The sequence below is a fragment of the Somniosus microcephalus genome, unplaced genomic scaffold (assembly GCF_052327205.1).
Source record: "Somniosus microcephalus isolate GS21.2 unplaced genomic scaffold, FLI_Smic_1.0 scaffold172, whole genome shotgun sequence".
NCBI classification, from domain to species: Eukaryota; Metazoa; Chordata; class Chondrichthyes; order Squaliformes; family Somniosidae; genus Somniosus; species Somniosus microcephalus.
In genome coordinates, this window is record NW_028225359.1 from 138227 (window position 1) to 156915 (window position 18689).

An 18689-nucleotide genomic window follows, 5' to 3' on the forward strand; every position below is an offset into this window, starting at 1 on the left:
AGTAACTTTGAGATTTGAATATATACTTGAAAAGTAAAAATTTGCAGGGTTAGTGAGGAAAGAGTAGGGGAGTGGGATTCATTGGATAGCTCTTTCAAAGAGCCGGCACAGGCATGATGGGCCAAAGGAACTCCTTCTGTGCAGTATGATTCTATGACAAGTTAGTAGAAGCGTAGGAGGTAGAATGTAATACTGAAATAGATGCAAGGTGTTAGTTAGAAGTCAAGGACAGAAGCCTGTCGATAAAGAAGATTGGAGATAACTTGCCAAAGACATACCTCAGAGGTGGAACCAGAGCACCACAGCGAAAGGCAGAAGTGCTTCAAGCCAGCAGTCAAACTGCCAGCCGATAATAGAGTTTCTTAGAAGCTTTTAAAATCAGTTTTTACTGATTTCCAAATTAGGGATCACAGTGAAACTGGTGTAAACTTTTCCTACATTTCTTAAGGTGTGGTATATGTGCCTTTAAGAGCCCCTGTGTACTGTAATGCCGGTAGTGGCCACTCGGGCTATATAAGCCTGTATAGTGTCTTGTATCTTTTAGTTCACCTCCAGACTTTGTTCAGTAAACACCTGTTAAACCAGCTCCTGCATTCCGTGTCTCCATTAACACACGGATACAACAGTGGCGACGAATTGGAAACGGACTTACCTGCAATTCGGCAGCACCTCAAGGAGATCGATTCCTCAGACGAAGGTCGAAGAAAAAAAAAAGAAAAAACTCTGGTTTCACCAGTTAGCCGGACTGGTGGCAGGTACTGCAATAATCCTTCCTGGGCGGCGGGCTGGGGCTCGATCGGCTGGCTCTGCAGCGGGGCCGAGCAGCGAAGGCGGAGGCAAACGGAGACGGAGGGTGGAGCACTCGGAAGACGGCCAGCGCTGCAAAGCAGGTCGGCGTTCGGACCAAGCAGAGGGAGGGAAAAGTCCCAGAGAGTCCGGCGGGAACGAGTCTCCAATTATTAAAAATATCTGTATAAATAAAAACCGCGGAGAACAGCGTTGTCAGCAGCGGCGGGAAAGCGCGGGAGGCACCATTTTTTCTCGGCAGGGAAGAAAGGAAAGCGCGGGAGGCGCCCTTTTTTTTCAGGATGCCTAAGACTGGCAATATTACTGCTTTCGATAGTGATGTAGAGGATTGGACCACATATGTGGAAAGAGTGGAGGTATATTGCACAGCGAATGAAATAGAGGATGATAAAAAGGCATCGGTACTTCTAAATCTAATGGGCGCAAGGACATACGGGCTGTTACGAAACTTAATCACTCCAGCCAAACCGATGGACAAGAATTTTAAAGAGATTGTTGATACCCTACAGGAGCACTTAAACCCAACACCGCTGCTGATAGCGGAATGATTCAAATTCTTCAGGAGGAATCAGCACAAGAATGAAAGTAACGCTGATTACCTCACCGAATTAAGAAAGATGTCAAAGCACTGCCAATTCGGGGCAGGACTGGCAGATTCTCTTCGAGACAAATTCGTCTGCGGTCTCCTAAGTGAAAGAACACAGAAAAGGCTACTTTCTGAGAAAGATTTAACACTGGACAAGGCTTTCAGTATGGCTGTATCATACGAAGCAGCAGCAAGAGGAGCTGCAGAGATACAGCAAAAGCCACAGGACTTTGGCACCCATGAAATGACACAGGGTTTCGAGAGATGTTATCGCTGCGGCAGATCCACCCATGACCAGAGGGACTGCTGGTTGAAGGACAAAGCATGCAGGCAATGCGGAAAGATGGGACACATTGCACGTGTATGCCGATCTGCAAACAAAGAATCCACTGACAGAAAAAAAATCAATAAGGAAAAGTACAGAAAGGTACAAATAATGACGGACAGTAGCTCCGAAGACCAGAAGAGCGATAGCGACTCTGGAAATAAGAGACTAAGCTGTCTCAAATTACATAAAGTAATTGCCAAAGAAGATTACCAGACCATTTGGGTTACCGTCACGATAGCGGGGTCCCCAGTTAAAATGGAGCTAGATACAGGATCAGCTCTGACCGTCATAAGTCGACGGGATTACGAGCGGCTATTTCCGCATGTACCTTTGAAAGACACATCCATTATCTTGAAAACATATATGGGGCAGAAAGTATATCCCAGAGGGAAAATAAGGGTGCCTGTTGTATACAACGGCAAGGAAATACAGAAGTTGTATTTATACGTTCTGCAAGATGGTGGTCCACCGCTGTTGGGACGTGAATGGATCAGGAAGATACATTTAGACTGGCACTCCATTCAGGCACTGACGGTGACCAGTAAGAAAAAAAATGATGATGACGTCATACCTGAACGATTAAAAGACATCTTAGCCAACGCCAAAGACGTGTTTCAACAGGAACTAGGAATCTTGAAAGGCGTCACCGCCTCAATAAAAGTGGAAGATGCAGCAATTCCCAAGTTTTTTAAGGCAAGGCCGGTGCCATACGCAATTCGTCCAGCAGTCGAGGCAGAGCTGGAGAATTTGGAAAAGGCAGGCGTGTTATCCAAGATAGATTGGAGCGAGTGGGCAGCACCCATCGTCCCGGTCATGAAGAAAACGCTGAATAATGATAAAGCTGAAGAACAGAGAAAAATTCGCATCTGTGGGGACTTCAATGTGACTGTAAACCCGGTCCTTCCCACGGTACAGTATCCTCTTCCGAGGATAGAAGATATTTTCGCCTCACTATCCGGAGTGAAACGTTTCACCAAAATTGACTTGGCACAGGCATATCTACAGATGGAGGTTGAGGAGGCCTCTAAAAAGTATCTCACGATAAACACACACAAAGGCCTGTACCAGTACAATCGACTGGTTTTCGGAGTAGCATCAGCTCCAGCTATCTGGCAAAGAGCTATGGAGCAAGTCCTGCAAGGGATTCCGGGGACTTAATGCTACCTAGACGACATCCTTGTAACAGGAGAAAACGACAACGAGCACCTTGCCAATTTGGAGCAGGTGCTCACTAGGCTGAGAGAACGGGGCCTACGAGCAAATTGCCCCAAGTGCGAACTTTTCCAGAAACAAATATCATATTGTGGCCACATAATTAACGAAGAAGGGTTGCATAAGTCACCTGATAAAATTGAAGTGGTCATAAAAGCCCCAGCACCTGAAAATGTCTCACAATTAAGGTCGTTCCTGGGATTGATAAATTACTATCATAAATTTTTACCAAACTTGTCAACTGTTCTGCACCCTCTTAACGAACTGCTGCAAATGGGAGTAAATTGGAAATGGAGCGAAGACTGTAAACGTGCCTTCCATAAATGCAAAGGCTTGATCACGTCCAAGGAAGTTTTGGCTCATTACAACCCATCACTGCCAATCAGACTGGCGTGCGATGCATCCCCTTACGGCGTAGGAGCGGTATTATCGCATAGATTCCCTGATTGCTCGGAGCGGCCGATAGCTTTTGCGTCACGCTCATTGAAATCAGCTGAGCGTAACTATGCCCAGATCGACAGGGAAGCACTCAGCCTGGTATGGGGAGTGAAGAAATTCAACCATTACCTACACGGACAAAAATTTTCCTTGTTGACTGACCATCAACCCCTCGTCTCCATATTCAACCCTAAAAAGGGCGTTCCCATTATGACAGCGCAAAGGCTACAGAGGTGGTCCCTTTTCCTAGGGGCACACCAATATGACATAGAATACAAAGGATCAAAACAGCATGGAAATGCTGACGGTTTATCGCGTCTACCGTTGCCAACAGTAGAAGAGGCACCTACAGTGGACCCAGTGGAGATGTTCCACTCAACCATAGTGGAATGTCTACCAGTAACTGTTGTATCCGTGTGTTAATGGAGACACGGAATGCAGGAGCTGGTTTAACAGGTGTTTACTGAACAAAGTCTGGAGGTGAACTAACAGATACAAGACACTATACAGGCTTATATAGCCCGAGTGGCCACTACCGGTGTTAAGTCTGTGAGTTGTTCAAGCAATTAATACTCAGACTTAATCAGTAACAATAAAACAGGTCTTTACTGGTTGGAGGTAGGGACTACACTGAATACAAGATTACTGCACAGTGCTTATATACCGGTGTTGTAGTGTCCGTGTGTAGATAAAGACACTGAAGACAGGAGTTGGTTCATAGGTATTTACTAAGCAAGTCTGGGGGGGGTTCTAAAGGATATAAACAATACACAGGCTTATATAGCCCAAGTGGCAATTACCGGCATTACGCACACCTGGGGTTCTTAAAGGCACATACACCACAATTGCTCTTAAAAGGCACATACACCACAATTCCTCCCCTTCTAGCTAACTAGTACATCATATTTTAAGTAATTATTAATTACATGTTATATGCAAAATAATATACATTGCTGTATTAATTAATTATAAGTTAGTCTCTCAGGAGGCTTCCTGACTCGGTCCGGATAACGCCTCGGGGGTGTAGTAGTTTCTGGTGGTGTAGTAGGTTCTTCTGGCAAGGCTGATTCGGCTTGAAGGCCAGTGTCGGGTTCATCGGGTTCCAGTATCACCGGATCGGAGGTAGATATGGGTATCTCTACTTCATCGTTAGATGTATAGCGTGGTGGTGTAGGTTGTCCCTTTTCGGATGACTTGATGATTTGGTCCGCATGGCGCCTTATTATGCTTTCTCCGATGTCCACGGTATACATCAGTGGTCCTAGTCGTGTGCAGATAGTTCCAGGCTGCCATTTCTCGGTACGGTAGTCCCGGGCCAAAACCGGTTGGCCTATCTGGAAGGCCCTAGTTGGCCTTTCATTCATGCCCTGAAACTGCCGGTTCTCCACGTCCCTTCGGATGTTGGGCTTGACCAAATCCAGCCGGCATCTTAGGTTTCTATTGTAGAACATCATGGCGGGAGTTTGGTTTGTAACCATATGTGTGGCATTCCTATAGGCAAATAAGAAGTTATCCACCTTGTGCTGAAGTTTTATGTCTTCATTACCCATGGCCTTTATGGCCTTCTTAAAGGTCTGGACAAACCTTTCAGCCAATCCATTGGTGGCGGGATGGTATGGGGCGGACGTGTAGTGCTTTACCCCATTGTTCTTTAAGAACTTTCTGAATTCTTCGGACACAAATTGCGGTCCATTATCAGAACATATCTGTTCTGGCAGCCCATTCCTGGCAAATATGGTCCTTAATACTGTGATGGTTTTTTCCGTGGTGGTGGAGGACATCTTTATTACCTCCGGCCACTTGGAGTGTGCATCAACTGCGATTAAGAACATTGAGTCCATAAATGGACCAGCAAAGTCGATGTGCACCCTTTGCCAGGGAGATGAGGGCCTCTCCCATGGATGTAGAGGGGCCTGTGGCGGAGCATTTTGGACCTTCTGGCATCCTAGGCAGCTCTTGGTCATGTCTTCGATGTCTCCATCGATACCTGGCCACCATACAAACGCCCTAGCTAGGTTCTTCATTTTCACTCCACCCAGATGCCCCTCGTGAAGCTCCTTTAGCACTTTATCCTGGAGTTTGGGTGGAATCACCACTCTGGATCCACACATCAAGGTTCCTCGGCACACTGACAGCTGTTCTCTTCTTTGTGAGAATGCTGGCAACAGTGGTTCGCCATGTGCTGGCCATCCCTTCATTGTTAAATCGTAGACCCGTGAGAGAGTCGGGTCATTTCTCGTCTCCCTTTCAATGGCAGAATTTGTCACCGGTAGACATGCCACTATGGTAGAGTGGAATATCTCTACTGGGTCTACTGTAGGTGCCTCTTCTATCGTTGGCAACGGCAGACGCGATAACCCGTCAGCATTCCCATGCTGTTTTGACCCTTTGTATTCAATGTTGTATTGGTGTGCCCCTAGAAAAAGGGACCACCTCTGTAGTCTTTGTGCCGTCATAATGGGGACACCTTTCTTAGGGTTGAATATGGAGATGAGGGGTTGATGGTCAGTCAGCAAGGTAAATTTTTGTCCGTGTAGGTAATGGTTGAATTTCTTCACTCCCCATACCAGGCTGAGTGCTTCCCTGTCTATTTGGGAATAGTTACGCTCAGCTGAGTTCAATGAGCGTGACGCAAAAGCTATCGGCCGTTCCGAGCCATCAGGGAATCTATGGGACAATACCGCTCCTATGCCGTAAGGGGATGCATCGCACGCCAGTCTGATTGGTAGTGATGGGTTGTAATGAGCCAAAACTTTCTCGGATGTGATTAAGTCTTTACATTTATGGAAGGCACGTTTACAGTCTTCGTTCCATTTCCAAATCACTCCTGTGTGTAGAAGATCATTAAGAGGGTGTAGAATAGTTGATAAGTTCGGTAAAAATTTATGATAGTAATTTATTAATCCCAGGAATGACCTCAATTGTGAAACATTTTCAGGTGCTGGGGCTTTTATAACTGCTTCAATTTTTTCAGGTGACTTATGCAACCCTTCCTTATTAATTATGTGGCCACAATATGATGTCTGATTTTGGAAAAATTCGCACTTGGGGCGATTTGCTCGTAGGCCCCGTTCTTTCAGCCTAGTGAGCACCTGCTCCAAATTGGCAAGGTGCTCGTTGTCGTTTTCTCCTGTTATAAGGATGTCGTCTAGGTAACACTGAGTCCCCGGAATCCCTTGCAGGACTTGCTCCATAGCTCTTTGCCAGATAGCTGGAGCTGATGCTACTCCAAAAACCAGTCGATTGTACTGGTACAGGCCTTTGTGTGTGTTTATTGTGAGATACTTTTTAGAGGTCTCCTCAACCTCCATCTGTAGATATGCCTGTGCCAAGTCAATTTTTGTGAAACGTTTTCCTCCGGATAGTGAAGCGAAAATATCTTCTATCCTTGGAAGAGGATACTGTACCGTGTGAAGGACCGGGTTTACAGTCACCTTGAAGTCCCCACAGATGCGAATTTTTCTCTGTTCCTCAAAGTTATTTTTCAATGCTTTTTTCATGACTGGAACGATGGGTGTTGCCCATTCGCTCCAATCTATTTTGGATAATACGCCTGCCTTTTCCAAATTCTCCAGCTCTGCCTCGACTGCCGGACGTATTGCGTATGGCACCGGTCTAGCCTTAAAAATTTTTGGAATTGCTGCATCCTTCACTTTTATTGAGGCGGTGATGCCTTTCAAAGTTCCTAGTTTCTCTTGAAACACTTCTTTGGCGTTGGCCAAGATGTCTTTTAATCGTTCAGGTATGATGTCATCATTGTTTTTTTCCTTACTGGTCACTGTCAGTGCCTGAATGGAGTGCCAGTCTAAACGTATCTTCCTTATCCATTCACGTCCCAACAACGGTGGACCACCATCTTGTAGAATGTATAAATACAACTTTTGTATTTCTTTGCCGTTGTATACCACAGGCACCTTTATTTTTCCTTTGGGGTATACTTTCTGCCCCGTATATGTTTTTAAGATAATGGATGTGTCTTTTAGAGGTATATGCGAAAATAGCCTCTCGTAATCTCGTCGATTTATTACGGTTAGAGCTGATCCTGTATCTAGCTCCATTTTAACTGGGGACCCTGCTATTATGAGGGTAACCCAAATGGTCTGGTAATCTTTATTGGCAATTACATTATGTAATTTGAGAGAGCTTAGTCTCTTGTTCCCGGAGTCGCTATCGCTCTTCTGGTCTTTGGAGCTACTGTCCGTCATCATTTGTACCTTTCTGTGCTTTTCCTTATTGATTCTTTTCCCGTTAGTGGATTTTTTATTTTCAGATCGGCATACACGTGGAATGTGTCCCATCTTTCCGCATCGCCTGCATGCTTTTTCTTTGAACCAGCAATCCCTCTGGTCATGGTTGGATCTGCCGCAGCGATAACATCTCTCGAAACCCCGTGTCATTTCATGGGTGCCGAAGTCCTGTGGCCTTTGCTGTATCTTTGCCGCTCCTATTGCACTGAAAGCCTTGTCCAGTGTTAAATCTTTTCCAGAAGATACCTTTTTTTGTGTTTCTACAGATGAATTTGTCTTGCAAAGAATCTGCCAGTCCTGCCTCGAATTGGCAGTGTAGGGTATCAACAATCTCCTCAAAATTCTTGTCCATCGGTTCGGCTGGAGTGATTAAGTTGCGTAACAGCTTGTATGTTTCTGCGCCCATTAGATCCAGAAGCACTGAAGCTTTTTTTTCATCTTCTATTCCATTTGCGGTGCAAAACACCTCCACTCTTTCTACATATGTGGTCCAATCCTCTATCTTGTTATCAAAAACATCAATATTGCCAAAGTTAGGCTCTGTTTCGTTATCAAAAGCATCAATATTGCCAGAGTTAGGCATTTCAAAAAAGATATGGTGCTTCCCGCGCGCTTTTTTTCTCTGTAGCAACGATATGGCGCTTCCTGCGCTTTCCCGCCGCTGCTACCGATAACAACGCTGTTTTACTGTGGTTTCCGTTTATTCACTGTTGGAGACTCGTTCCCGACGGAGGTCTAAACGCTGACCTGCTTGCCGCGCCGGCCGTCTCCCGAGTGCACCCTCCCAGTCCGTTATTGCTTGCCTCCGATTTCGCTGCCTGTCTCAGCTGTAGAGCCCGCCGCTGGAGCCCCAGCCTGACGCCCAGGAAGGATTAGCGCAGTACCTGCCACCAGCTTGGCCAGCTGGTGAAACCACAGTTTCTATTACTTCCTTGAGTCTTCTGGACGCTGGAGGAATCAATGTCCTTGAGGTGCTGCCGAATTGCAGGTAAGTCCGTTTCCACTTCGTCGCCACTGTAGTGTCCGTGTGTAGATAAAGACACTGAAGACAGGAGTTGGTTCATAGGTATTTACTAAGCAAGTCTGGGGGGGGTTCTAAAGGATATAAACAATACACAGGCTTATATAGCCCAAGTGGCAATTACCGGCATTACGCACACCTGGGGTTCTTAAAGGCACATACACCACAATTGCTCTTAAAAGGCACATACACCACAGGTGTGTTCACCCCCGGTATTACGTCTACAGCAGCCTGAGAAAGTAGTACATCTCTTAAGGTGGAACAGGCTTAAGCTCTCTTAAGGTGGAACAGGTTACATACACAACACTCCTCCCTTCTTAGCTTTATAGTCATCCCCCCCATTTAACATAACGTAATAACATATATAACTTCATGTTTAACGTAACATATCACAGATTCAGTCTCTGCGGAAAACAGTTCACAGATTCAATCTCTGTGGTGTAGTCGGTTCACGTTACTCATTCAATAGTCCTTTCATGGATTTAACAGCTTGAACTTCCGAACTGATTTGGCTCCGTTCGGAGGGACCACGTGTGTGATCTGGTAGAGGTGATAATGGTTCAGATGGGTCATCTTCTGTTTTTACTTTTCCTTTTCTGCTTCTTGGAGACTCTCTGGGCTCCATTGTCAGCTGCCACAGCTGCCAGCTGCATGCGCAGTTCCTCCTTCTCTTCCTCCTGTTTCCGTCGTAGAGCCAGCTTCTCCCGATGTTCCGTAGACTTTTGGTGCTCCTCCATGATTTCTGCACTTTGGGAGTCGAAGTTACAAGCTGGGCAGGACAGGACATCGTAATATTCGGTGTCGTCCACCAGGTCATGGTAATATTCGGTGTCGTCCTGAGCTAGACCAGTGAGAGGGTCGTCTATTTCCTCCATACCCAGCTGGACATTAGCCAGCTCTTGTTCCAAATCCAGACATCTTTCCTGAAGAGACTTCTTCATGTGTACCTCTGCATCCAGCTTTTTCTGGGCTTTCAGCAAGTCGTTTACTAGTGACCTCATTTGTGATTTTAATACTTCAACTTCCTTTGGAGATTGATTGCTCGGACTATGCAGTCCCTCTACCGGAGCAGCTGTTTCAGCGGTCTGTTGTTCTACATTGACGTGAGTCAGCGTACTTTTGGCATCCAATGGCTGATCTGTTGCAGTCGTTTCAGTCTGTGTCGTCACATCAGCCATCTCAATGACTTTTGAGAGCTCCGAACCCTTTTCCTTTGAAGATCGCAGCTCGTGTTCAAGTTTTTCCCATTTCAGAGTCTTGTCCCTCAGCATATGAAGGAGTTGGCTGACCGTTAACTCTTCTGACACCAGATTATGGCACGCACCTTCAGAACCTGAATCAGCTTTGATTCGTTCGGCCTCCTCGCGCAGATGGTTGGTGTGCTCCTGCTCCATTTTCTCCATCAGTTGCTTCTGTTGCCTTTCCAGATTCTCCCACTCTGTAACAAAGAACTTTTTTATTTCATTCATCTCTTGCTCAAAACGGCGAATCATTTGTTCTAATTGCTGTTGTAGTTTGAAATGGAGTTGAGTTCGAGCCCAGTGTCCCTCAAAAATGTGCATATCAGTAGACTTGACAGACTCAGAATTCTCTGTTAAACTATGTTGTTGTTGCTCAGTGGAATTCTGTGCTGAAACTTTGTCTTTTGCACATGGGTTGGTCTTACCATCATCAGTTCTAGAGTCTGGGCTGATTATCTGCACCGAGTTCTCACTCTTTATGGCTTTTAGCGAATGCCAGTCCATATTTATGTTTCTAAACCACTCCCGGCCTAGCAGTGGTGGACCTCCCTCCGGTAGCACATATAAGTCCATTATTTGACTTCCTTCGCCCTTGTTGGCCACTGCAACCTTTATTGTCCCGATGGGGTACACTCTCTGCCCCGTGTAGGTTGTCAATATAATCTCCGTATCCTGTAGGGGAATATGTTGGAATAACCTTCTGTAATCTTTCTTATTCATGACCGACAATGCCGATCCAGTGTCCAATTCCATTTTTACTTGGACTCCTTCTATCTGAAGAGTAACCCAAATTGTCTGGAGGTCTGCACCCTTACCAACGTTGAGTACCCTTAAGCTAGCCAGTTCAATACTGCTTAAGCCAGCCAGTTCATTACTGCTAGCGTCTGAATCGGACTCCTGTTCGGCCACCTTGTGTACTTTTGCGTATTTTCCTTGCGGTGACTTCTTGTTGCTGGTCTTCTTCCCTGACCTGCATACTCTAACTATGTGTCCAAGCCTACCACAAGTTCTACATTCTTGGTTTTTAAACCAACACTGGTTCTGATCATGCGTTGTCTTTCCACAACGATAACATTTGCCAGAACTCTCACCCAATTTGTGTGCACTGAGCTCCGGTGACCGTAGCTGCATTACTGCCGTGCCTCTCGCTGCGGCTTCGTGTGCTGCTGCCATAGTGACCGCCTTCTCAAGCGTCAGCTCATTCTCCTCGAGCAGTCGCTTTTGTGTATCCTGTTTAAATAAACCACACACAAATTTGTCTCGTAGTGCATCTGTCAGTCCCGTTCCAAACTGGCAATATTTCGCTAATTTACGCAATTCCAGCAAATATTCAGCATTGCTTTCATGCTGTAGCTGCCTTCTGTCGTAAAATTTAAATCGTTCCGCTAGCATCAGCGGCGTGGGGTTTAGATGATCTTTCAGGACAGTAACAATCTCATCGAACGTCTTATCCGCCGGTTCATCTGGTGATAACAGGTGTTTCAATTGCCCGTATGTCTTTGCACCCATTAAATTTAATAATGTTAGAGCTTTATCTTGGTCACGAATTTTATTGGCCTTACAATAATTTTTTACTCTTTCAACATATATGGCCCAATCTTCGAGGTCACTATCAAAGGTGCTAATATTCCCGTGTTTAGGCATTGTAGATTTGCAATTTCTCAGATTTTCTTTTCTTTACTTGTTATCAAAGATGGCGGCTTCCCGCTCTTGCCGTCGTCCTCCGCCCACAAAATGGCGGTTTTCCCGCGCTTGGCGGTCTTCACCCGTCCCCCGACGCCGTCTCCCTTCAGCCCCCGAGTGCAGCCCTTATCTTCGCCGCGATCGATGGCCCGCGCTTTTCACCGCGGCTCTCGCGCCTTCAGTGTCTGCCGACGCTGCGCCTTTCAGCCCGAGTGCGGCCCTTATCGGTGGTTGCGAACGATGGCCCGGCTGCGCCCCTCAATTCAAAGCGGCAGTGCCCTTATCTGCCGATCGCTATCGCCCTGTACCTCTCTCTTCCCCAGTCCTGTCTTCTACTCCGGTTCACAAGCTGATGGAGGCTTCAGGGTCCTAATGCCTGTCGCTTCCAGTGGGGTGGTGAGTGGTGAGGTTTGAAACCTCTCTTCAACCGCCGTGGAATAACTGCCGCAGGGTAAGAACCTGACTCGTCGCCAGTGTTAAGTCTGTGAGTTGTTCAAGTAATTAACACTCAGACTTAATCAGTAACAATAAAACAGGTCTTTACTGGTTGGAGGTAGGGACTACACTGAATACAAGATTACTGCACAGTGCTTATATACCGGTGTGTTCACCCCCGGTATTACGTCTACAGCAGCCTGAGAAAGTAGTACATCTCTTAAGGTGGAACAGGCTTAAGCTCTCTTAAGGTGGAACAGGTTACATACACAACAACCGGCATTACAGTACACAGGGGCTCTTAAAGGCACATACACCACAATTCCTCCCCTTTTAGACAACCAGTACATAACATTTTAAGTAATCATTAATTAACATGTTTATAAGAACAATAATCTACACATTTGCTGCAGTTAATTAATTATAAGTCAGTCCCTCTGGAGGCTTCCTGACTCGGTCCGGATAACGCCTCGGTGGTGTAGTAGTTTTCGGTGGTGTAGTAGGTTCTTTTGGCAAGGTCAATTCGGCTTGAATGCCAGTGTCGGGTTCATCTGGTTCCAGTATCAGCGGATCGGAGGTAGATACTATGGGTATCTCTGCTTCATCATTAGGCATATAGAGTTGTGGTGTAGGTTGTCCCTTTTCGGATGACTCTATGATCTGGTCAGCATGGCGCCTTATTATGCTTTCTCCAATGTGCACGGTATACATCAGCGGAATTGTGGTGTATGTGCCTTTAAGAGCCCCTGTATACTGTAATGCCGGTAGTGGCCACTCGGGCTATATAAGCCTGTATAGTGTCTTGTATCTTTTACTTCACCTCCAGACTTTGTTCAGTAAACACCTGTTAAACCAGCTCCTGCATTCCGTGTCTCCATTAACACACGGATACAACATAAGGGTGTACTTATGGTGCAGGCGGCGGGAATACAAACACGAGGAAATTGAACCTCAGTTTTACAGAGCCTTAGTCAGACCCTATCTGGAGGACTGTGTTCAGTCCTGGGCACTGCACATCAGTGCAAAATGATAGCGGGGCTTAGCGGGTTAAATTACGAGGACAGGGTGCACAAACTTCGCTTGTATTCCCTGGAGTATAGGAGATTGAAGGGTGGTCTGATTGAGGTGCTCAAAATGTTACAAGGATAGATAAAGAGAAACTATTTGCTCTAGTGGGGGAATCCAGCAAAAGAGGGGGCATCATCTTAAACTTAGAGCTAGGCCGTTCAAGAGCTAAATCAGGAAGCACTTTTTCACACTAAGTGAAGTAGAAATCTGGAATTCTCATCCTCAGAAGGTTGTGGATGCTGGGTGACTTCGACATTTCAAGGCTGAGACAGAGAGATGTTGGTTAGGTAAAAGTATCGAGGGAAAGGGAGCAAACACATAAAACAAAATCACCAAAATGTACAATTTGTCCTAATAAAAACTCACCAATTTCAATGGTATCTGCTGCAAATTCACAATGGGGCCCATTGAAGTTGTCCATGCAATGACAATTCATTCCATCCCAGGTCCCTCCATTCTCACATGGATTTCTTCCTTCACCAATAGATAATAATAGTTATTTCAAACAATACATGGTTATTGAAAAGATTCACAATACCAGCACATTCTGTACGTGTTTATTTTCAAGTCACTGTATCCCTCTTCTGCAGCAACAGATGTATACTGGAGGTCAACCTGGATAATAGAGGTCAAACTGGATATTGGAGGACAAACTGGATATTGGAGAACAAACTGGATATTGGAGAACAAACTGGATATTGGAGAACAAACTGGATATTGGAGAACAAACTGGATATTGGAGGACAAACTGGATATTGGAGGACAAACTGGATATTGGAGAACAAACTGGATATTGGAGGACAAACTGGATATTGGAGAACAAACTGGATATTGGAGAACAAACTGGATATTGGAGAACAAACTAGATATTGGAGGACAAACTGGATATTGGAGGACAAACTGGATATTGGAGAACAAACTGGATATTGGAGAACAAACTGGATATTGGAGAACAAACTGGATATTGGAGAACAAACTGGATATTGGAGGACTGTGGTAAACCAATGTTTGTATTCCTGTTTGTCCTGTTTGTATTCCACTCTGTACATGCCTGGACATGCCTCGGCTGACTCCTCCCACAGGTCCTAGTATAAAGGTGACTGCTCCCCAGCCCTTTGTATCCTGGACCGGTCGACCACGCGAGGCAGACCTCCATTCTGTTGTTAATAAAAGCCTTTAGTTACTCTTCTAACTCTCAGTCTTTTATGAGTAATTGATAGCGCATCAATTTTATTAACAACATTTTTATAATGGAGAAGATCCTCACACCAGCTTGCCTGGACTTAGATCATCGGGAGGCGGACTCATCCACCAAGTTTACTCACTGGCTTAAGTGTTTCGAAAAATTCCTGACCGCCTCCGAAGCAATCAAATCGGACGAGGACAAACTGGATGTCCTGACCTCCAAAGTGAACCACTGAGTGTACTCGGTCATCCAAGACGCGACCTCGTACGCGGACGCTATCAAGCTCCTCAAGGACCAGTACACGCGCCCAGTGAACGAAGTGTACGCTAGGCACCTCCTGGGGAGTCGTAAACAACAACCTGGGGAATCGACCGTGGAATACCTTCAGGCACTGTCTGTGCTTGGCCGGGCCTGTGGTTGTAAGGATGTAAAGGCCGCCGTGTACACAGAGGAACTTATTTAGGGACGCTTTTGTAGCGGGCCACAGATCCAATTACACCCGACAGCGACTGTTGGAGCAGAGTAACCTCGACCTCAACAAGGCCTCTGAACTCGCACTATCGTTGGATGCAGCCTACCAGGGCATGGATGCCTACTCCTCTGCACCGTGGACGCCGCGGGGAATGACAGCCTGGGACACGGTAGGACCGCCTCATAGCGCCGTGCCACCCCAGCCACACCCCAACAATGGCCCAACTACCGCAGCAGTGTCCCAAGGCCAGACAGCAGTGCCCCAAGGCCAGAAATGCTACTTCTGTGGCCAGGCAAAACACCCCAGAGCGCGCTGCCCGGCGAAAAACGCGATCTGCTCGGGCTGCGGGAAGAAGGGACACTACACTAGCGTCTGCAGGGCCAAAGCCACCCCGAACCCCAGCAGCGCCGCGTGTGGGCCATGCGGGCCGCCATCTTGGACCTCCCCGGCCATGTGCGAATCACCGGTACAGCAGCCATTTTGGACACCTCCAGCCACATGGGGATCATGGACGCCGCCATCTTGGACGACAGCCGGGACGCAGCAGGCCCCCGACACCGCCTCATCTGATACCCGCAGCGACACACCGACCCCTACGCTGGCATCCGTTACACTGGACCAAGCGAGACCGCACCAACTGGCCAGTTCCACAATGGACATTAAGGTAAATGGTCATGATACAATCTGCCTTTTTGACTCTGGGAGCACGGAGAGCTCCATCCACCCCGACACGGTGCGGCGTTGCTCTCTCCCAGTCCTGCCTGCGCAACAGCGGATTTCTATGGCCTCCGAGTCCCAGTCGGCGGACATCGGCGGCTACTGCGTGGTGACACTCATAGTAGACGGGACCGTGTACGATCATTTTAAACTTCTGGTCCTGCCTGACCTCTGCGCTGCCGTCCTGCTGGGGTTAGATTTTCAGTGCCACCTTAAAAGTGTTACGATGGCGTACGGTGGACCCCTACCCCCACTCACAGTCCGCAGCCAGCAGCTTCCAAATTGCCCGCCGCGCACCAGGTGCAACCTCTCCACACTCAGAGTCACCCCCCCACCACTGTTTGCTAACCTCACCCCCGACTGTAAGCCCATCGCCACAAAGAGCAGGCGATACAGTGCCGGGGACAGGGTTTTCTTCAAAACCGAAGTGGAGCGGCTCCTGAAAGAAGGGATTATTGAGGGCAGCACCAGCCCCTGGCGAGCCCAGGTTGTGGTCGTTAAGACCGGCGAGAAGCAGCGCCTGGTCATCGACTACAGCCAGACAATAAATCGCTACACCCTGCTGGACGCCTACCCACTCCCCCGTATAGCTGATATGGTCAACCAGATCGCGCAGTACCGCGTCTTCTCGACCATTGACCTGAAATCAGCGTACCACCAGCTCCCCATCTGCCCTGAGGACCGCCAGTACACTGCCTTTGAGGCAAACGGCCGCCTCTATCACTTCCTTAGGGTTCCCTTTGGCGTCACCAACGGGGTCTCCGTCTTCCAAAGGGAGATGGACCGGATGGTAGATCAAAATGCGTTGCAGGCCACTTTCCCATATCTGGACAATGTGACCATCTGCGGCCGTGACTTGCAGGACCATGACGCAAACCTCGAAAAATTCCTCCGCACCGCCCAACTCCTAAACCTGACATATAACAAGGAGAAGTGCATATTCCGCACAAACTGCCTCGCCATCCTTGGCTGTGTTGTGGAACACGGAGTCATCGGCCCCGACCCCGACCGGATGCGTCCCCTTATGGAACTTCCACTGCCCCACTGCCTCAAGGCCCTGAAGAGGTGCCTAGGGTTTTTCTCCTATTACGCCCAGTGGGTCCCCTACTATGCGGACAAGGCCCGTCTGCTGATCAAGTCCACCTCTTTTCCCTTGACGGCAGAGGCCCGCTTAGCCTTCCATCATATCAAGGAGGACATTGCCAAAGCCACCATGCACGCAGTGGATGAATCCATCCCCTTCCAGGTGGAAAGCGACGCGTCCGACTTTGCCCTGGCCGCTACCCTCAATCAGGCGGGGAGACCCGTGGCCTTCTTTTCACGAACCCTCCAAGGCCCGGAGACCAGACACTCCGCTGTTGAGAAGGAGGCCCAGGCGATTGTGGAGGCTGTGCGTCATTGGAGGCACTACCTGGCCGGAAAACGATTTACCCTGCTCACTGACCAGCGTTCAGTTGCTTTTATGTTGAACAACAAGCAGAGGGGCAAAATCAAAAATGACAAGATCTTGAGGTGGAGAATCGAACTTTCCACCTACAACTACGAGATCTTGTACCGGCCCGGGTAGCTAAATGAACCCCCGGATGCGCTATCGCTTGGCACCTGCGCCAGCGCGCAGATCGATAGACTGCGGGCCCTCCACAATGACCTCTGCCACCCGGGGGTCACCAGGTTCTTCCACCTCATCAAGGCCCGCAACCTGCCTTACTCTATTGAGGAGGTCAGGACCATGACCAGGAACTGCCAAGTCTGCGCTGAGTGCAAACCGCACTTTTATAGACCAGACAGGGCCCACCTGATAAAAGCCACTCGCCCCTTCGAGCGCCTGAGCGTTGATTTTAAAGGGCCTCTCCCCTCCTCCGACCGCAATGTGTACTTCCTCAATATTATTGATGCGTACTCCCGTTTCCCGTTCGCCTTCCCCTGCCCGGACATGACCAGTGCCACGGTCATTAAATGTCTGAACAACCTCTTCACCCTGTTCGGCTTCCCCAGCTATATCCATAGCGACCGGGGCTCATCGTTTATGAGCGACGAACTCCGTCAGTACCTGCTAACTAGGGGTATTGCCACAAGCAGGACCACCAGTTACAACCCCCGGGGGAACGGACAGGTGGAAAGAGAAAATGCGACAGTTTGGAAGGCCGTCCTGCTAGCCTTAAAGTCTAGGGGCCTTCCAACCTCTCGCTGGCAGGATGTGCTCCCCGATGCGCTCCACTCTATTCGGTCACTGCTCTGCACTGCCACTAACGCCACCCCTTATGAGAAAATGTTTGTCTTCCCAAGGAAGTCCACATCGGGGACATCGCTACCGCCATGGCTGACGTCCCCAGGGCCGGTCCTACTGAGAAGACACGTGAGGACCCATAAAACGGACCCCCTGGTCGAGAGGGTCGACCTCCTCCACGCCAACCCCCAGTATGCTTACATCGCATACCCGGACGGGCGGGAGGACACAGTCTCCATAAGAGACCTTGCACCCTCGGGGGCCGCAGTAACCCACTACCCACTACCACCCCCCCCCACGATCCGATATCCAGCCCCAGCAGACGGCAGGCCTGGGCCCCGCGACCCGCTCGACATCTACGAGGACGACACGCCTGTGCCACAGCCTACGCTGGACTCGACGCTGGAAGCTTCACTACCCCTGCCGTTGCCACGCCGATCACAGCGGCAGACAAGACCTCCGGAGAGACTCCAATACACTAACTTTTAATACACTTCACCCCGCCGGACTCAATTTTAAACAAGGGGTGAATGTGGTAAACCACTGTTTGTATTCCTGTTTGTCCTGTTTGTATTCCACTGTGTACATGCCTGGACATGCCTCGGCTGACTCCTCCCACAGGTCCTAGTATAAAGGTGACTGCTCCCCAGCCCTTTGTATCTTGGACCGGTCGACCACGCGAGGCAGACCTCCATTCTGTTGTTAATAAAAGCCTTTAGTTACTCTTCTAACTCTCAGTCTTTTATGAGTAATTGATAGCGCATCAAGGACAAACTGGATATTGGAGAACAAACTGGATATTGGAGAACAAACTGGATATTGGAGAACAAACTGGATATTGGAGGACAAACTGGATATTGGAGGACAAACTGGATATTGGAGAACAAACTGGATATTGGAGAACAAACTGGATATTGGAGAACAGACTGGATATTGGAGGACAAACTGGATATTGGAGAAGAAACGATATTGGAGGACAAACTGGATATTGGAGAACAAACTGGATATTGGAGAACAAACT

At 48.0% G+C, this 18689-nt stretch overlaps 1 protein-coding gene across 1 annotated transcript in view; it reads right to left on the reverse strand.

Moving 5' to 3' along the window:
* LOC147082107 (mucin-17-like) overlaps window positions 1-18689 on the reverse strand; it is an 89455-nt gene that overhangs the window by 34293 nt on the left and 36473 nt on the right. Inside the window, exon 2 of the mRNA XM_085980439.1 lies at window positions 13433-13540. Coding sequence (XP_085836565.1) covers window positions 13433-13540 — 108 coding nt within the window. The remainder of the gene's footprint in view (window positions 1-13432; window positions 13541-18689) is intronic.